Below are 18,986 nucleotides of genomic sequence, written 5' to 3'. Positions count from 1 at the left end.
GCCTGCCCCGCTGTGGGGCACTCTCCTGCTGTACCCATGGAGAGGGCCTGGGGTGGGACCAGGGCTGGGACACGCCGGGATGGCCCACGGCTGCCCTAAGCTGCGTGTGCACAGGGCTGTCATGGCAGGGGTTGGCACTGCAGGGACCCCCAGCCCAGGTGGGCACCCACTGCAGCTCAGAGCTTGCAGGGTCCCACAGGTGGCTGTCCCCAGGGAGCCACTGGGCCAGCACAGGGAGATGGGGGCAAGCACAGTGCCTGCACGGGCAGCAGGATCTCATGGCACAAGACACAAGCACTTAGAGCACGCACATGCACGTGTGTGTCCCTTGCAGACGTGGTGTGGGCACACACATGGCATACGTGGGCACGCACATATACACGGTACCCTGAGGCTGTGCAGGCAGCAAGCTGGTATGCTCCCCCCGTGCACCCCTCCACCCTGTGGCCCCACTGTGGGGCTGTGGGTGCCCGCCTGGGTGGCCAGGCACCGCCCGCAAAGCTGGGCACAGCCGTAAGCAGGCTGGGCACAGCCCGGCCCTGCTGCCTGCCCCGTGGTGGGGCAGGAGGCTGGGGAGCACTTAAGCCTGGCCAGGGGGTGATGGGGCAGAGTTGGGGTCCGGCTCTCCCTGGCAGCCCCAGTATGGGCAGGGGGGACCTTCCATGGTGCTAAGGGGGAGCAGGATGGACCAAGCCCCCCCTGCCCCAGCTGCTGCTAGCGAGAGGTACCAGCGGAGACGTGGAGGGCTGCACCAGCCCTCTCGCTCCGAGCCATCTGGGGACGCTCAGTCCCCAGCCAGTATTAGTGGAGCAGGATGCTCTGGCGAAGGCCAGGCAGTTTTAAATCTGTCTTCCAGCTCCAGCCAAAGAGCTTGGAGCTCTCAATTCAGGGTGGATGGGGTGGGAGGGGTCCCACCCCCCTGCTCCCCACCCAGCCAGCACCCCGTGCTCCCCATGCTGCAGGCCCGAGGCTGGCACAGAGACATGGCACGGCTTGGCACGGCGGCAGGAGGTGGGCAGTGGGCGCTGAGCCCCGGCAGGACGTTCCAGCTCCCCCAGCCCCGTCCCAAGCCCCCCGCCGTGCCGCGGTGAGGGGCGCAGGTTCCCGCATGGTGCCCGTGCCCTGCCCCACGTGTCACACCGCTACTCTTCACCTCTAATCGTCAGCAATAACGCGCGCGTCCCTGGGCAGCACTGCCTGTGCCAGTGTCTCTCCCCGTGTAGAGTTATAAAATATCCTAGATTTTAATGAGATTTATATTCCTGAGGCCATGTCCTGCTGTGCCCTTCTTTGGGGATGCTGGGGGTGGTGGGGGACCGTGTCCCATGGGTGCAGCCCTTTTCCCCTTGGATGCCTGGCACTGGCATGGAGCAGCTAGGCTGGGTGCTGGGGAACACTCCCTTGCCCTGCTTGGACCTACAAAACCAGCTGGAGCTAAGGCAGAGGATGGTGGACAGGGGCTTGTCCCAGCTGGGGGAGAGCATTGTCCCGAAGGGGAGGGGGGGGCAGCAAGTGTCCATGGCACAGTGAGGGCAGACGGCTTTGCCCCACACATGCCCTGGGCACCTCGCAGGACAGGAGCCCCCTCAGTGCTGGGCAAGCTGGGGGGGCTCCAAGGGTGGGCAAGGCAGGGAGGGGGGTGCTCTGCCTGCCAGCCCCCCCGCTGGAGGTGGCAGGCAGGGCTGCCCCCCCCCGGCCCCAGAGGCTAAAAGCGCCCCAGCGCATGGTGACCCCCCCCTGCCCAGCCCCACAAACCCTGCAAACTTTTGAAACTTTTATTAAATACAAAAACCCTGGTCTCTACGACCGAACGCTGCATTCAACGTACGCTCCAAAAAAGGGTCAGACATTCAAATGTACAAAAGTCGCCGGTACCCCCCTGCCCCGGCGTGCTGCCCCGCTCCCAACCCCACTGCTCCTGGATCCCTGTGGGGTGTGGGGGGTGCCGGGGCTCCCATTCCCATGGAGGGGCACAGGGCGCCCGCCCTGCATGGCCCTGGCCTCTCCTGCCTGCAGCCCCCCTGCCCCAGGCCTGGAGGGGGGGAAGCCAGAGAAAGAGGAGACCCCAATGACCCCCAAACCACCTGTGGGGCACCTGTTGCTGGAGGGAGCTGTGGGGCAGCCGCCCCCCCATGCCAGCCCCTGCAGAGAGGGGCTCGGGGGGGGTTCAAATGTGCCCCATCCCCACCAAAACAGGGAAGGCAGGTGGGGACAGGCACAGGCAGGGGCTGCACACACACACAGAGCATCTGCCTTTGGGGACGGGAGGGTGGGATACGGCCACCACCCCCAAGCCCTGGGGAAACTGAGGCACAGCGAGGGGCGTTCGCTAACCAGAGGTCTCTGTTTGGCAGAGCTGAGACGAGGCCCGGCTCTAAGCACCAGACTAAAGCAGAGGAAGACAGCGAGCCACGTCTGTGTGCCCAGCAGCACAGGCAGAGCCCAGCTGGGGTGGCACTGTCCTGCCTGCTTGGGGGGGCCCAGGCTGCTCCCACCCCCCAGCCCAGCGCTGGAAAAGGGGGAAGCCTGCACCCCGCTTCTCGCAGCGCCAGTGGGGACTCCCCCAGCTCTTCTGAAGCAGCAGGAGCTCACCCTCCCTGCCCAGGGTGCAGGCAGGAGCCGCACGCAGGGCAGCCAGGCTCATCCGCCAACACACCGAGTATGGGGCGGGGGTCCTGCAAACACACTCGGGACAGGGGGGACAGAGAAGTCCTGGAGACCGAGGGGTGGACTGGGGGATGGCCGTCTCCAGAAGGCAGCAGAGTAGGCAGAAAACATCCCCGTCCAGTCCTGGCTCTCGAGCCGGGGCAAAACCTGCCGTGCCCAGCCAGCCCGGGCACAGAGCTGGGGCAAAACCTGCCGTGCCCAGCCAGCCCGGGGACAGAGCTGGGGCAAAACCTGCTGTGCCCAGCCAGCCCGGGCACAGAGCTGGGGCAAAACCTGCCGTGCCCAGCCAGCCCAGGGACAGAGCTGGGGCAAAACCTGCTGTGCCCAGCCAGCCTGGGCACAGAGCCGGCTCCTGCCAGCCGGGCAAGCGCTAGCCCCGGGCCAGGCGGGGAGATGGCCTGCCGATATCCACCGTGATGTTGGTGTACATGGGTTGACGTGAGACCTCCATGAGTCGGTACTGCAGCGAGCTGATCCCATCCCGCTTCATTGTCATTTTGGTGTTCTGGATCTTGGTGAATCTGGTGGAAATGGGAGCGGGATGAGGCGTGAGGGAGCTGAGGAGGGGCTTGCCACAGTGCCGGACCTCTGCGGGGGTGAGCGGAGCAGGGGAGTTCCTGTCCAGAGGTGGCCCAGCAATCGCCCGGCGCCCCGGCTGCCCCAGCCCCTGCAGCTCACTCACCTCTGCGGGTTGGGCTCGTTGTGTTTGTCGCGCTCGTGCTTGATCATGCGGTACCTCCCGATGCGGATGTCGGGCCTCGACACCTTCATGCCATTCAGGGAGATGCTGGGGGAGCAGGGGGGGATCAGCGTGCGGGTACCAGCGTGGGACATTCCCCAGCCCAAATAAACCTGTCCCTGCTTAAAAAGGGCTGTGCCAAGCCAAGCTGAGCAAAGCCAGACCATGGCCGGGCCAGTGCCACAACTGAGGGTGCCGCATGCCTCATTGCAGAGGGTGCCTGAAGCACTGCTCCTGCCCGGCGATCTCCAGCTCTGCAGGCTGGCAGCCGTGGTCAGCCCGTGCTCTTTACATAGAATCAGAGAATCGTTCTTGTTGGAAAGGACCTTTAAGATCATCAAGTCCAGCCATTAACCTAACACTACAAAGTCCACCACTAAACCATGTCGCTGAGCACCACATCTACACATCTTTCAAATACCTCCAGGGATGGTGACTCCACCACTTCCCTGGGCAGCCTGTTCCACCGCTTGATAACCCTTACAGTGAAGAATTTTTTCCTGATACCCAATCTAAACCTCCCCTGGTGCCACTTAAGGCCGTTTCCTCTCATCCTATCACTTGTTACCTGGGAGAAGAGACTAAGACCTGCCTCGCTACAACCTCCTTTCAGGTAGGTGTCAAGCGTGACAAGGTCTCCCGTCAGCCTCCTTTTCTCCAGACTAAACAACCCCAGTTCCCTCAGCCCCTCCTCACAGGACTTGTGCTCCAGACCCTCCACTAGCTTTGTTGCCCTTCTTTGGGCTCACTCCAGCACCTCAATGTCTTTCTTGTAGTGAAGGGCCCCAAACTGAACACAGTATTCAAGGTGCGGCCTCACCAGTGCCGAGTACAGGGGGACGATCCCTGCCCTAGTCCTGCTGGCCGCACTATTCCTGATACAAGCCAGGATGCTGGCCAAATTCTCCAAATGCCGGTGCCTGGCCCTACCCTCGTGGCCCTCCCCATACGTTAAGGGCTGCCTGAAGCTCTCCGAGATCTCCACATGCTGCTTGCTCCCTGCCCCGAGCCCACCTTAGACGGACACCACAACCATGCCACCCCTGCCCACAGCATCCCCAAGTGTGGTTTTGCTCACCCAGCTGTTACGGGCTCAACGTGCACCACCGGCCACATGCTGCTCCTCGGGGCAGTGTCACGGGGAAACCCGTGGCAGATGAGGCAGCAGCCGTCTGGCTCCGGCACCCAATGCGGGGTGTGCGTGCGGGGATCGGGCTCTGTATGCGGCTGTGCTGCGGCCTGCCGGCTGCCGGCAGAAACGCCCGTTTGGCTGCTGCACGGCCGCCACCGAGCCGCTTCCAAGTTTAGCATCCCGGCCCTGGCCTGGAGCGGAGCCCGGAGGCGCACCACCCTGCTGGCACAGCTCACACTGGGCCGGGCCCCACCGTGCCAGGGGGATACAGCCACAAGGAACGCACGTGGGTGCCCCACAGCCCCCCAACACCCTGGGAGGGGCCAGTTTGATCCGTGAGGGTCACCAACCCTCAAGCTGGAGGGTAATTAAATCCCTCCCTGACACGTGGCATGCCCCATGCATGTCCCTCACAAAACTGGGAGCCCCGGCAGAGTGTTTGGCACCTACCGGTTAAAGATGTCATCGTCCTCTCCTCCCCAGCCCCAGTACTCATTGGGAAAGCCGTTGATCTTCAGGAACTGAGACTTGCTCAGCCCAGAGACGCCACCAAAGTAGCCAGCATAGGGCAGCCTGTAGGGTGACAGCAAACAGGTCAGCCCCAGAGACAGGCAGGAATGGAGTCCAGCCCCACAGGGACCCCAAGGGACAAGCACCGGCCCTCCCCTGTGTCACCCTTCCACCCAGGGCTCTATGCCCTCTCCCATCCTACCTCCACAAATTGAGCCAGCAACCCCATGCCTGCCCCGGGCAACCATCGAGTTTGGTGGCCCCCAGCGTCATCCCAGCCCTACCCAGGGAAACACCCCAGCCCCGCAGAGCACCCACCTGAACCCAAACTTGTCCATGCCAACAGCAAAGTGCCGCGGCTGCTCGTAGCAGCGATAGAGGTTGCGGTCGTCCATGGGGATGAGGTCCACATCGCTGAAGATGAAGCAGTCGTACTCCTCGTCGTCCTTGAGGGCCTCCAGGAACCCCACATTGAGCAGCTTGGCCCGGTTGAAGGTGTCCTCGCCGAACTGCGGGGCAGAGCTCAGCGATGCCCACCTGCCCACCCTGGCCTCACCAACCCCTCACCCCTGCCCCCCTCACCTGGTTGATGATGTAGATGCCATAAGCCACCTTCTGCCGGCGCAGGATGGGGTGCAGGTAGTGCAGCCAGTACTTGAGGTGGTGTTCGCGATGCCGGAAGGGGATGAGGATGGCCACCTTCTGCCGGGGCAGGCAGTCCAGGGGGGTGTACTTGCCACCCTGGCGCACGTCGGGATTCTCCTGCTGCACCCGCTCCATGCTCATGGGAGAGCTGAACTCGATGAGCAGGCGCCCGACTGCAAGGGGAAGGGAGGGCAGGGTGATGTCCACAGGATGGGACACAGTCTGGGTCATGGTCACCCGCTGCTCCTGGCCAGGCTGGTGAAGCAAAGAGCAAGGGGGACCTGAAAGGGGGACTGGCGCTGCCGCGGACCAAAACCTTTCCTGAACAGGGGCAGAGAGACTGGGTGAACTGCTAACAAAACCTGAAGAAACCAGCTGTCCTGATACCAGTTCCAGGCTTGGATTTCTCCATGGCTCCACCCCTGAGACCACTGGGAAGCCATGCCCAGGGCCCAGGGGATGGGGCTGCCACCCACAGGCACCCACCCCAGCTCCACGCTCAGAGCCAGAGCCCACCACCCCCCACGCTCACCCTGCATGTCTCACCTAAGCCGGGAGGCGTCTCCTGGCAGGGCTGCAAGGGCTTCTCGGTGGCAGACTGGTTGGCACTGGGCTTGGCACTGGGGGATGGGGCCTCAGCGCCGGCTGGCCCATAGCTGGGGATGGTGCCGTTGGGGCGGGAGGAGTTGGAGAAGGGGTGGGCACGCGAGGCGTTCCTGGCGTTGAAGCGGCTGAAGAAGTCCAGGTGCTGCGCGTAGACGTCGAAGTAGAGGATCATGATGATGACGAAGTGGAGCAGGCAGAGCAGCAGCACGGCCTTGCAAATCCTTTCCAGGGTCACCCCCAAGAGCAGCCTGGTCATCTTCTGGGCACGGGCAGGCGGACATGTGCGCTCAGCAGGGCAGGGGGGCGGCTCCAGCCACGGTCCCGATCCTGCCGAGACACCCCACACTCAGGACACCACCAGCCTAAGCCCCCAACCCCAGCCTGAACAATACCAGGGCAGCTGAAGCATCACAGGCCTGGTGAGGAGCTGATGGGCTTGCAGGTTGGTATGCCAGAGAGTGCCCCATGGAGATGCTGCGCTCAGACCCCTGCTCTGAAGGCACAGACACGAAGACACGAGAGGTCCCCAGCCCCCATATAGCAAGTCTCCTCCCCGCTTTCCAAGGCCAAGACCAGCCAGATCCACTCCCTGTCCCCGTCACCCCCCAGCAGGGGACAGGGATACCCCCAGGTGTGCCACAAAGAACCTCTCTGGAGGCTGGGCCCGTGGAGAAGGTCATGCTCTCCAAAATGCAGCAAGCCTGGGGTGTCCCAAGGGCATCGCGGGTGCCCACCAGCCACCCCTTTCCAAGGCACCCCATTTCCCTGCTCCCCATCCCAACCACTCCTGGCAGCGCTGCACCCCAGCAGTGGCACCGAAGCGGGGCTGGCAGCGAGCACCATGAGGGCAGGGGCCCTCCTCGGGGCACCCAGCAGGGCCAGTTGCTGTGTGGCAGACACCAAGCTGAGCAGAGCAGGATGCCCCAGCCCCTGGGGCAGGGGTCCCTGCCGCCTCCAGGGGGTCCAGCTTACAGCCAGCGGCATGGGTCCTCTCTCCTCCTGCTGTTGGTGGCAAGGCCCCCCGGGTTGCCGGGAGCCGCCGGGAGCCAGGGTCCCCTTATCTCCCACATGACACCTGGAGCTGGGCCAGAGCCCTGCTGGGAAGGCAGCTGGGAGAGCCACCAGAGAGCCCCAGCCGAGCCAAATCGTCCGGCCCTTCCCAGCCCCACCACTGCCAGGGCTCGGGCTGCAGCATGGCCGTGCACCCCAGTTCCTGCCCTGGTCCCTGTCCCAGTCCCTGCCCTCAGGGAAGCTGCTAGGGCAGGGCAAGGCAATCACAGGGGACAGGCATCGGGGCCTGCAAGGCCCTGGGGACCCTGGGACAGGCCAGTGCCGCTGCAGGGACCCCAGCAGCTGGGAAGCTGCGCGGGACCCCCCGGCAGGAGCGCAGCTAGGACCCGAGGGTGCTGGCAACCGGCCCAGGGCCTGGGCCAGCCCACCAGCAGCTGCCAGCCCTGGCCAGTGGGGCCCCCCGGGGAGCCACAGGGCACCGAGGCAGCACCGGCTGGGAGCAGGCATCGGAGCCGAGGTGTGAAGCAGGACCCCCTGTCCAACCCCGCTCCGCCTGCCCTCTCCCAGCCACAGAGCTGACCCCAGCAGGCAGCGGGGTGCTGGCAGGAGCCCACCGCAGGCAGGGAGGTGCTGGAAAAGGCTCCAAGCCCTGTGTCCCACCTGTGTCCACCCTCTCTGTCGGATGCAGAGTGGGGTCCCCATGGGCAGGGGTCTCCTGGCACGCCCCAGCACCTCAACCCCTCATCAAGGTTTTTTCTAGAAAGTCGCCCTCTGGAGAAAAGCCGGGTTTGCTGTTATCTCCCAAACTTTCTCACGGTCACAGTGCCCTGTCACTGAGCACAGCCCTTGACATAGGGACCTGCCTGCCCCCAGCGCCTGCCAGGAAACCTCCCCACAAAGCACAGCCCTCGCAGCAGGCGGCACGTGGAGTGGAGGCATCGCGACAGCCAGGTGGGGAGGTGCCAGGGGAAAAACAAGAGCGGGTTTTATGGACCCTTTAGCAGGGGTGGTCCACAAGGCGATGCTGGATGGGAACAAAAGCAAAGTGCTCCATCGAACAGCGGCCATGGGATGCCACGAACACGAGTGGGCTTAAAAACACCCGCTAAGCAGGGGGCTACAAAATATGTCATCTCCCCCCACCGCAACATCTTCGCAGGGTGCGAGAGGCTAAAAGCAACCTGGGGTTGGGGAGCTGGTCCCCAGGGATTCAACCCAGTGTGGTGGGTTTGGGGGGCGGTGCTCATCACCGTGGGCTCCATCCCTCTTCCCGCAGGACATCCCTGGGCTGGGAGAAGGGAGGCGCGGGGGGGGGGAGCCGAGGGCCCCCCATGTCTCCCTTCTCCAGGTTAAAAGAAGGGCGAGGGGGCACGTTCAGAGCACAACCAACCCCCCCCAAATTCCTCCCGCTCCCTGATACACATAAAAACTTACTAAAAAACGAGAAACAGCCTCAAAAAGAGGCTTTTTCCCGAGCCGGGGCAGTGTCATCCATAAGTGTCCGGGATCGTATCCCCCCGGGTCGCATCCCGGGGGCCACCCCGGGCCTCCCCCACCCAGCCAAGGCCTGTCCGCGCCGCTCCACTCACCGCGGCCTCGGGGCTGCCGCGCCGCCCCGGCGCCGGTCAGCGGCCCCCGCCGCCGCCTCCTCCTCTTCCTCCTCCAGCCCCGGCCGCCGGCCCGCGGGCTCCCATGCCCGGGGCTGCGGGGCGGGGGGTGGGGCAGGCCCTGCCGCCCGGGCCGCCGCACCACCGAGAGCCGCAGGGAGACGGGGCCGCGCCCGCACGCCGGCTCCGCCCGCCGCCGCCGCCGCACCGGGCGGGGCCGCCGCCACCGACCGCCCCGCGCTGGCCGCCGGCCGAGGGCAGTCCCCGCCGGCACCGGGACCCCACGGATGCAGGACCCCCCCCGGGATGCTCGATGCCCCCCGCTCCACCCCGAGATGCTCAGCCCTCGGCCCCAGCCCCGGCGACCCTCCGCGCACCCCCGGGGACACGGGGACAGGGTCTCTCGGTGTTTCTCTCTCCCCTTCCTTCCCCCTGCCTTTTTGGCAGCGCTTTCACCGACCCACCCAGGGCGACTCCCGTGTCCCCGAGCCTCGGCGCTGGCTCACAACCTATTTGTGGCTCCTTTGTCCCCCCACCCCCTTTCCATGTTTCTCCGTGTTTCCTAGCAATGAATTTCACTCTCCCTACCGCAACGGCATCACCGAAAGATCTTGGGCTGGTCCCACCACAACTTCGGCCCACCACGACTAATTTCTGCACCGTCCGCAGCCTTTCCCTTCTTGACCGCCACCCCACGGTGTTTGTGCCTGTTTCGAGCAGCCCCTGTACTCTCAGGCCTCTCGTCGTGCCCTGCGCCAGGCCACTCACCCGGGCGAGGGCTTTCCTTCTGCCCCACAGCACCTCCCTTCAGAAGACAACCTTACAGCGGAGATCAGAGCCGCACCCAACCAGCCCAGCCCTGCTCCACCCCTGCAAGCGAGCCCTCCTGAAAGCCTTCAAACTTCTGCCTCCAGCTCTTGGTTCAGCTCTGCGGCAGGTGACATTTCCCCCATGAATACTTACATGTGGTCACCAAATCATCTTTAAACTCCCGCTGCTGCTGCTCCTCCTAAATGAGACCATGTGCAAGATGCTGGAGCCCTGCTTAAGCTTTTTCTCCGTGCTCGAGCAGCAGGTATTTAGCACACCCAAGTGCAAAGTCCTGGAACCCAAGCGCATGCACCTAGAACAAGGGAATGCAGGGCGTGCTCACCTTGCCGCCACCAGCTGCGGGAGTGGGACCGTGGGCCACCCCCACCACCATGAGACCAGCCCTGGTGGGTCTTGTGACCTCACAAGGGGCCTGTGAGGAAGTCTGGAGCCTGTTCCCCTGCCAAAGCCATGATACGCACAGGTGGGATTTAAAGGGCGGAAAAGCACCTTGCAGAGAGTGGATGGATTTTGATCAAGCCAAGGCAGGGCAGGGTGAGACCCATCACTCAAAGACAAGCAGGCAAGACTTTCAACGTAGTTGTTGACCAGGAAGATGATTAACCCATGGAGCAGCTTCTCTAACACCAGCGCAGGCTCTCAGACCTCAGGCATCTCCTTCCTGAAGGCAGTCCCACGAGTTGGGTACAGGTCTGAGGATGACCCCGCAGCTCTCAGGGGCTTCAGACATCTCTGGCCCGCGGCAGCGGCAATGCCAGGGGATGGGGCTACAGCCCTCACGCAGGACAGGCAAAACTCTGCCCACACCTGACACCCTTTCTTCCAAGCAGGCAGGGCCCAGCTTGTGTCCCTGCCCTTACATGAGGCACGCGAGCTCCTCTCGCAGCCTCCAGCCCCAGAGCTGTCAGGAACAGTGGCTTGGTTTGCCCCAGCCATCTTCCCACACCCCAGACTGAGACACTGCTGTCCCAAAATGCACAGGCTGACGGGGAGCGGAGCTGGGAAACCGGCAGAGCTCAGAGAGGCCGTGCAGAGGCAGCTGCCCTAGTCCTAAAGGCAAAAGTCAGCAGGCGTGGATGCTTCCCTGGCTCCAGCAGCCCCGCTGCTGCCCCAGCTTGTTGCATCCAGGTGGGAAGAGAGATGTGCAGCTCCAGGCATGCATCTGCTCTGACGCAGCACTAACAGCACCAGGGGATCGATGCTTCCCCTACAAAGGTGTACTGGCAGCACAGCAGTATGAGGGCCTTGTGCTGGATACAGCAGACTGCAGAAGCATCAGCTCCAGGCTCTCTGCAGAGCAGAGGCAGGAGGACCTTGTTCCTCCCTTTCCCCAAGCAGCAGAGGAGCTGCACGTCCAGCTGTCCACAGCCGGCTTTCCCACGCTGTATTCACCGCAGCCAGGGAGAGGGGAGTAGAGCCAGCACAAAGCGTCCCCACCCCAGGACCTCTGCCAGGGCGTCCTGGGACAGAGGGGCACTGCAGACTGGAGAGCCCCAGCACCCAGCCAACAGTCACGCAAGGGAGCTGCTGGCCAGAGGACAGCCTCAGAAGGGGAAAAAGCTTTGCTCCTCTGCCTTTCTGGTGCTCCCCAGCTGCACAACAGGGCTATGCACACTGCGTACGCTCCCTCTCTGTGCTAAACTACCTGGATGTGAGCCAGAAGGCCCAAACCAGCCTGTACCTGTGCCTTCAGCATGCCTGGAGTGGGGCAGGGCCGGCGCTGGTAGGAGCCTGGCAGAGGCTGTGCAGAGCAGCTCCAGCAGCCTCCTACCTGCTCTGGGCAGCAAAGCAGAGCTCTGTGTTCCCACAACCCTAAGAGGGCTGCCTCCTGCAGGTGGAGCAGGCAGCAGGGTTAACCCCACACAGGGAGGACACCACCAGGCTCCTGGAGCTGGGCAGGGACTTTGCCAGAGGCCCAGAGGGGAATCTCTGAGCAGTGGGTCAGCCCAAATCAGCACTTGCTCTCTGCAAGCCTCCCCAGCACACGCAGGGCAGAGGAAGAGCTGCATCCTTGGACAAGAACCATATTTATTTCACGGACACAGAACTGCACTGGTGGTTGATTCTACACACACCGGGACACGCAGCAGCAGGGCCCCACAGGCTGGGCCAGGCTGCTGGGGGCAGAATTCACACAGAGAAATTTGTTTCTTCCGAGGGGCCGTGATCAGTGGGACAGGGCTCTACGCAGCCAGGCTCCCGCTCCTGCCGCCAGGCAGCTCCCGCCCCAGTCAGGGATAGAAACATTAAATAAGTATATACAGCACCTCTTGGGGCGGGCTGGAACAGGCTGGGTGGGACAGGGCTCAGTTGCCCATTTTTACTTTAGATGTCTAGAAAAAAAAGAAGAGAGGTTAGGCCATGCCCTGCAAACCCCAGCCCAGCACCCCAGTTCCAACCAAGCACCCCGGGACCATCCAGAAGCTGCAGACAGCTTACCAGCCCCACCAATAAGATGCAAGCATCACACAGGGTACACCCAAAGGGACACCTTCAGTGACAGTTGCTCAGAGGGGCCATCAAAAGAGTTTACACTGCTGCAAATAGGCACGGTATACTGTGGGGAGAGCTGTGCCACCCCAAACCCTGCGAGCAGCCTCCCAATCCCAATGCAAAGGATTGTGCTGAAGCCAGGTGTGCCTCCCTGGAGCTGAAGAGCACCCAGGGTGACAGACACCTTGTGCTCACATAAGCCTGGCAGCCCCAGGAGGCGGGTACCTGCAGGATAGCAACGATGACCCCAAACAGCCCTATGGCACTGCCAAAGATCTCCACGATCAGGATCTTGACGAAGAGGCTGGCGTTCTGGGCATCAGCCAGGGCAGCCCCGCTGCCTACGATGCCCACGCAGACCCCACAGAAGAGATTGCACAATCCCACGGTCAGGCCAGCCCCAAACATGGAGAAACCTGCAAGAGAGGAACACTGCAAGAGCAGGGGGTAACCCCCTTCCACCCACACCCAGGGCATGCTCCAGCAGCTCTGCCTTGAGGTGAAAGAAGACCCAGAGCTGCCAAGCACCAGCAGCATCCTCCTGTTTGGGGAGCAGGACCACTCCAGGGTGCTCCCCAGCACCCGCAGTGCCAGGTCAGCCAGTGACAGCAATCTGCTGCTGCCTGTGGGAGGAGTGGTGCTGCCGCTGGGGAGCACAGCCCAGCTGGGTGCAGGAAGGCCTCGAGAATGTAACTAAAACGCCACTTTTTGGCACAAGAGTCCCATGTCCTTCAGATACCTGCAGCAGGCCACAGGCTGGGTGAGCCAGACCCTGCAGTCCTGTTCTCTAAGGCCCAGGGCAGAGGGAGCAGCAGGAGGCAGTGGTCACAGCGTGGCAATGCTCACAACCACAGCACCAGGGACTGAGAGGTCCTTACCTGCGTGGTAGTTCCTGGCTCCAATCGTCTCTGGGGTGACCGCAGAGAAAGGCTGAGAGAAAGCACACGGCCTGGGTTAGTGGCAAGTGCATGGTCTCTGGGAGAGGTACCTGTCCCCGATATGGCACGAGGCAGTCACATTTTGGCCAGAGCTGGTCCCTGACTCCACGTCCCCGAGTGCCTTCATGATACCTACCTTGTGTGTGCCCCCCCAACCCACTCTTCAGTGTGGACAAGGTCATGGCACAAACCACCAGCCCAGGAGCTCCCAGAGCCACAACAGCATCCAAAGTCCCCAGAGGACCACTGCTCACAACACCAGCCCATGCCCAGCCACCCATCCCTACCACAGCCCCAAGGCTGGTGCAGGGCAGCCCAGGTCCTCTCGTACCTCAGCCATGTTACTGATGACAATTGCCATGATGATCCCATAGATGGCCACGGCCTCGCAGAAAATGATGCTGTGGAAGAAAGGTAAAGTCTGACCACAGTGTCCCAGTCAGCCTGACCACAGCGTCCCAGGCTCTGCCCCACCCCAGCAGTCCCTGCCACTTCGTGCCCAGCCAGTCACCAACCAGACCCGGCTCACAGCTGTATCTAAGCCTGCCCTAAAGAAGGGGGAGCGGCTAAACACGAAGGCTGGGTGCTGCTTATGCTGTGCCACCCAAGCAAGCTGCAACAGCCCTGTGGGAAGCAGGCCCGGGGCGCCCTGCCCTCCGCCACCCCCCTTCTGCTCTTCAGGGAAGGGCTGTGCAAGGTCTGGCCAGAGGAACCCTGCCTGGGGCAGGAAGTGTGATCTCAGGGTGTTTGTTTTGAACACACTGGGCTCATTCACTGTGTGATATCGCACAGTGACTCTTCAAAGCAGCACCCTGGCTCCTTTAGGGTTCTTTGTTTTGAAAGAAAACAGCATCAGCAGCTCAGCAAGGAACAGTCTGCCAGCAGCACCCACATAGAGACAGGACAGGAGCCTCTGCACCGGCCTGGGACCTGCCCCACTCAGGCACAGCACGAGCACTAACCCCAGGTCTGTGCTTACCTGACCAGGTTCTTGGTTTTGATCCGAGGGGCTTTGACTCCTCCACCAATGATGCTGGAGCCCGTGATGTAAATCCCCCTGTGGCAGACAAAAGTGGTTGGTGGAGATTCTGACACTTGCTGAAGGATTCAATAGGGAAAAAAGGATCTTCCAGCTGAGCAAAGAATCGGGCACGCGGCTGGGGAACACTGCGGACTTGGCCTGTCCACTCCCAGGGTACAAGTGGTCCCAAGCTCCACTACCTACACCAGCAGAACTGCTGGGGCACAAGAGCCACCATTGCACAGCCTGGACTCAGGGGTACAGTTTCCAGAGAGCCAGGGACGCCCCTGCCTCTCCACTGCCACTGCAGCCTGAGAGGTGGTCTGCCCAGACCCCCCAGGAGCCCAGCAACCTGGTCCCACTGCTGCAGTGACCAGCCCAGCCCCACACCCCTGCATGTACAGAGTGTTCTGCTCTGGGAAACCCCAGTATATGCACAGCTACCAAGGTGGGACAGCAAGAACCTGCTGAAGAGCCAGCCCCACTCACCAGGCAGCTCCCACCACAGACAGGGAGATGGCCAGGCCAATGCCCAGGTTGGACCACATGAAGGGGGAGGTCTCCGTCAGGAACCTGGAGAGGAAGAAGTGCCTTGAGTTAGCACACAGGGTGAGCCCCCCCAGTCACGGTGCACAGCCCCACAACAGGTATCCCCCACCCCATCATGCAGCCCAAGACAGGTTGGGCACTGCCAGACGATTGGACAAGAGAGCCTCTCTGTGCCAGCCAGCAACCCAGGACCCTCACCCGCATGCACCGAGATCTTCCTCACAAGCCCTCACTGTGAAGGGGAAGCCTGGGCGGGGAGAGAGGTAGGCAGGGCAGCGATGGCTGTACCAGGACCCCACATGGAGCCAGCCACATGTACATGTGGGCTACATCTATCCCACTTCACAGGAGCCGAGGCCCCACTCACTGTAGCTCTTGTTCCCCTGTGATGCAGTGACCACTGCCCATCGCTCAAAAGCAAGCGCTGTTCCCCCAGGCACTGCCAACACCACCCATCTCCTCACACAGCCTTGAGGATGCCAGTATTTACAGGGAACTCACCAGGCCACATCGAAGCGGAAGCCCAGGTCAAATATTGTGTAGCAGACCCCTGGAAAGCAATAGTGACATGGGAACCCTCAGACAGGCACCAGCTACCAGCTCGGCGCTGCCACACGAGGGTTACTGGGAAGACTGGCTCAGGCGTGCAGAGCTGTGGGGCAGGGTGTCCCCCCAAAGTCCAGCCCCCGTGACCTCAATACCTCCACATCAACGCAGGACAGAGACAGCCCGGACCCGTGACACTCCCAGACCCCATCCCAGTCTTTGCCCAGAAGAGCATTGCTGTGGTTGTCACAGCCATTTTCTGTTCCCTGACCCTGCTGAGTGCCCACAGGCCAGGCTGGGCTGCAGGGGCTCCAGCGCAACCCACAGCCCCATGCCCCAGCACAGCCTCCATCCGCGACACCCAATGGCCCAGCCTGCTGGAGAGCCACAGCTCCAAGCAACCAGCTGTGAGCTCTTCTCTCTCACAGGGGAGGCAAAAGTGTGAGGCTGTGCCCTGACTGACCATCACATGCTGCTCCATCATCCCACCATGGTCTGTGCCGCTACCCAGGAGCCCATCAGCACCAGCAGCTGCCCCCCCCCCAGCACCCCTCTTTCCAAGGCTGTGGATGCTCAAGATGTGCCTGCTGTCCTCAGCATTTCCCACAGGGTTAGTCATTTCCAGAGATATTTGTACTCCAGCACGGGCAGCAGACACCAGAGCGCAGTCCTGAGAAACCCAGAGAAGCCTTTCCTTTTCAGGGAGGGGTTACAAGGGCAGCCCGTCCTGCTGTACCCCGAGTGCTCCTCTCCCGTGCCGAATTGCTGCAGAGAGTCTCACCCAGCAGCCCCGCACAGCCTGAGCACACGCTGAGGTGCTCGCACCAAAACCCTGCCATGCTCTGAGCATGGCTGCACACCAGAAAAGACACTGCATGTCTCTGCATGACTTGCAGTGCACAGCTGGGAAAAAGACTGAGACCTGGCCCTAAGGAGCAGATAAGCGCAGGCAGAGTGGCACTGTCTGCTCCACACCAGATAAAGAGGGTGAAGGGATGGCTCTTTACCATTGCTGACTAGAGCCAGCGCTGTGTGACACCAACCCTGCGAACGGATGGAAAAAGAGGAAACAGGAGACTTCTGAAATGCTTAGAAGCAGCAAAGAGGCCATTGCATGTGTCTCACCGCTCCCTTCCCCCCAAGTCGCAGCTTGGAGCCCTGGGTGGTGGCAAGCCAGTGGTGCGCTGAGCAGCAATACAGGGGCAGGACCGCGTGCCCCGGGTTGGAGGAGCCCTTCCCTGCCCACAGCCAAGACCTGAGGACAACTCATCCCATGGGAGAGCCTTGGTGCTGCGGCGTAGGGAAACCTGCCAGCCTCACAGCAGGGATGTCCCCATTGTCCCTGTGTGCTAAACCCCTCCACACGCGACTCAGGGCTCAGCACCCTGTGCACCAAGAGGACAGAGAAGCAGTGCCAGGTGAGCGGGCCCCGAAATGGGAAGCAATAACACTGGTCACTCCTCCCGCCCACAGAATCGTGGTGCTCCCCTCTCCTGCAGCGACACACACAAACGAGGAACGGTGCCACCACAGCCAGGGAGCAGAGAGGGAGGCTGCACCCCTATCCACATGCCTGGCGACCTTCAGGGATGATCTCTACGGTGCTGGGCCTGGCCGGTCTGGGACTTGTGTTTTGGCTTCGCTCCTTGGCTTGCAGAGCAGGAATTGAACCCAAGCCAGCCTCAGCTGCCACCACTCCCCAGGAGTGGTAAAAAAGAGCTACATCCAGCTCAGGGCAGATCCCTGGGGCACCTTTCACCTCTTCAAGAGCAGAGGTAGCCTTGGATTCATATACAAAAGTAACAGGATGAAGGACACTTTCCTGTGAGCTCTGGCTCCCTGCCCTGCAGCCAGAAGGGCAGAAAACAGCCAGGGCAGCAGGACCGGAGCACCAAAGCAGGGCTCAGGACAAGGAGGGAAAGCACAGGCACCTCAACAGTGCACAGAGCAAGACCCCTTCCTGCTTGCTCCTTCCCTGAAAGGGATTGCAACAGCGCAGGGGAAGTTAAAAGCAACTGGGCTCGGCTCATCGACATTTTCCAACAGTTTCAAGTTCTCAGTGTGTGTGCGCTGGTACGAGCCACGTGATTCAGAGAGGCCAGGAAGGCAGCCCGGGGCCCAGCACTGGGTTCACCAGGCCCTGGAAACACGAGGGACTGAGACACCCTCAGCTTCTGACTTGGTCTTTCCCCTCACCCGAATGCTGAGGCAGGAGCCAAGGTCTCCCCAGCCTCTGCCTGGCTTGTGGTCACTTCACTCTGTGCTGAAAGAGGAAATAACCAGCAGCTCCAGCATAAAATCCTCCCGCTACCTCTTGGAGTCATCCCCTTCCCAGGAAGAATTAAATCCATCCTCAGTGCCGCCAAGCCTGACGCCATTGGCAGCAGAGCCCAGGCCGCCACAAGCTGCAACATGGCCACGCACCAGCTCTGCAATCGTGCGGACAAACTTGCACATTCCTTATGCTGCCACAGCTTGGCAAAGCGGCAGGGAGATCTCCTCCATCCTGGAGATATCAACTGCCACAGCCTGAAATACCAGGCACCTGCTTTACCTCCCCCCTGATCTGCCGAATCCAAACACAACCCTTGACCGCCAACAGCACCCTTCTGCTCTTGCACACACAAAGAAGCAGAGCAACCGCCGAAGCTGGACACTCAGAGCGCTGAAAGCTGCACATCCAACAGCGCCTGACAGATACACGGAGCTGCCAGGGGCCCGAGCCCTCTGGGGCAGCGGCTCAAAGCGCCCGGGGATACCCAGGCTGAGGGACCCCACAGCGGGCACTCCGGCTGCCATGGCAGGCCACGGCCCAGCCCCCCTGCTTCTGCCTGTGAGCCCCTCAGCCCCCAGGGGACTGACAGCGCTGCACCCCCTCGACCACCACGCCACAGCCAACCTCCCCAGCCCCTCTCCAGCGAGGGAGCAGCCGGCACGGACCCAACCCCGAGCTACCGCCTCTCCTCACGCCCAGAGCCCCCTCCTGCCCCACAGCCCGGCCCTGCGCCCCGCCGTCTCCTCAGCCCAGCCCTGTGACCCACCGCCCGGCCCCAGCCCCTCCGCCCCCGGTCCCGCCGCTGACCCACCGCCCAGCCCCAGCCCCTCCGCCCCCCGTCCCGCCGCTGACCCACCGCCCGGCCCCGGCCCCTCCGCCTGCGGTCTCGCCGCTGACCCACCGCCCTGCCCCTGCCCCAGCCCCTCCGCCCCCGGTGCCGCCGCTGACCCACCGCCCGGTCCCAGCCCCTCCGCCCCCGGTGCCGCCGCTGACCCACCGCCCGGCCCCAGCCCCTCCGCCCCCGGTCCCCCCGCTGACCGACGCCCAACAACGTGGCCCAGAAGGCGATGCCGAGCCCCGAGTACAGCAGCGCCAGCCCCGTCATGGCGGCGGCGGGACGGAGCGGAGCTAGCCGGGCGCGAGCGCGTCACCTGACCCGCGCGGGGACACGTGACCGGAACCGCAGCGCCCAGCGGAAATAGCGACACGCCGCCGCGGCCGCCTATTGGCTGCCCGGCCTGACGGCCACGAGGAAACTACATAGACCATAAGGCACCGCGACGAGCGCCTCTTTCCATTGGCTGCCCTCCTCCTCCCCGCCCTGCGTGAAGGGCGGAAGGATCCTCTCAGTCAGGGGCGGGATTTCCGGGAGCGGGGAGGGCGGTGCCGAGTTCTCATTGGCCGGCTCTGCGCCCC

General features: G+C 62.8%; 2 protein-coding genes across 3 annotated transcripts; both read right to left on the bottom strand.

Moving 5' to 3' along the window:
• Window positions 1-1,761: 1,761 nt before the first annotated feature.
• On the bottom strand, window positions 1,762-9,073 carry B4GALT2 (beta-1,4-galactosyltransferase 2). Of its 2 annotated transcripts, none has more exons than XM_068407113.1 (7): window positions 8,900-9,073; window positions 6,240-6,626; window positions 5,631-5,866; window positions 5,367-5,557; window positions 4,989-5,111; window positions 3,350-3,454; window positions 1,762-3,188 (listed from the first exon to the last, which is right to left on the bottom strand). In XM_068407113.1, the coding sequence occupies exons 2-7, from the start codon at window positions 6,553-6,555 to the stop codon at window positions 3,038-3,040; spliced, it is 1,122 nt and encodes a 373-aa protein (XP_068263214.1). In that variant the 5' UTR covers window positions 6,556-6,626; window positions 8,900-9,073; the 3' UTR covers window positions 1,762-3,037. The 2 variants fall into 2 exon arrangements, with proteins under 2 accessions (XP_068263214.1, XP_068263213.1); XM_068407112.1 differs by lacking the exon at window positions 8,900-9,073 and adding an exon at window positions 7,272-7,356.
• Window positions 9,074-11,756: 2,683 nt separating this feature from the next.
• On the bottom strand, window positions 11,757-18,737 carry ATP6V0B (ATPase H+ transporting V0 subunit b). The gene is made up of 8 exons (XM_068406225.1): window positions 18,609-18,737; window positions 15,251-15,299; window positions 14,690-14,773; window positions 14,159-14,236; window positions 13,511-13,580; window positions 13,120-13,171; window positions 12,467-12,657; window positions 11,757-12,081 (listed from the first exon to the last, which is right to left on the bottom strand). The coding sequence occupies exons 1-8, from the start codon at window positions 18,673-18,675 to the stop codon at window positions 12,055-12,057; spliced, it is 618 nt and encodes a 205-aa protein (XP_068262326.1). The 5' UTR covers window positions 18,676-18,737; the 3' UTR covers window positions 11,757-12,054.
• Between the last annotated feature and the right edge of the window lie 249 nt (window positions 18,738-18,986).

The sequence above is a fragment of the Nyctibius grandis genome, chromosome 8 (assembly GCF_013368605.1).
Source record: "Nyctibius grandis isolate bNycGra1 chromosome 8, bNycGra1.pri, whole genome shotgun sequence".
In the NCBI taxonomy this organism is placed as follows: Eukaryota; Metazoa; Chordata; class Aves; order Nyctibiiformes; family Nyctibiidae; genus Nyctibius; species Nyctibius grandis.
This window is presented reverse-complemented; position numbering and strand designations above follow the sequence as displayed.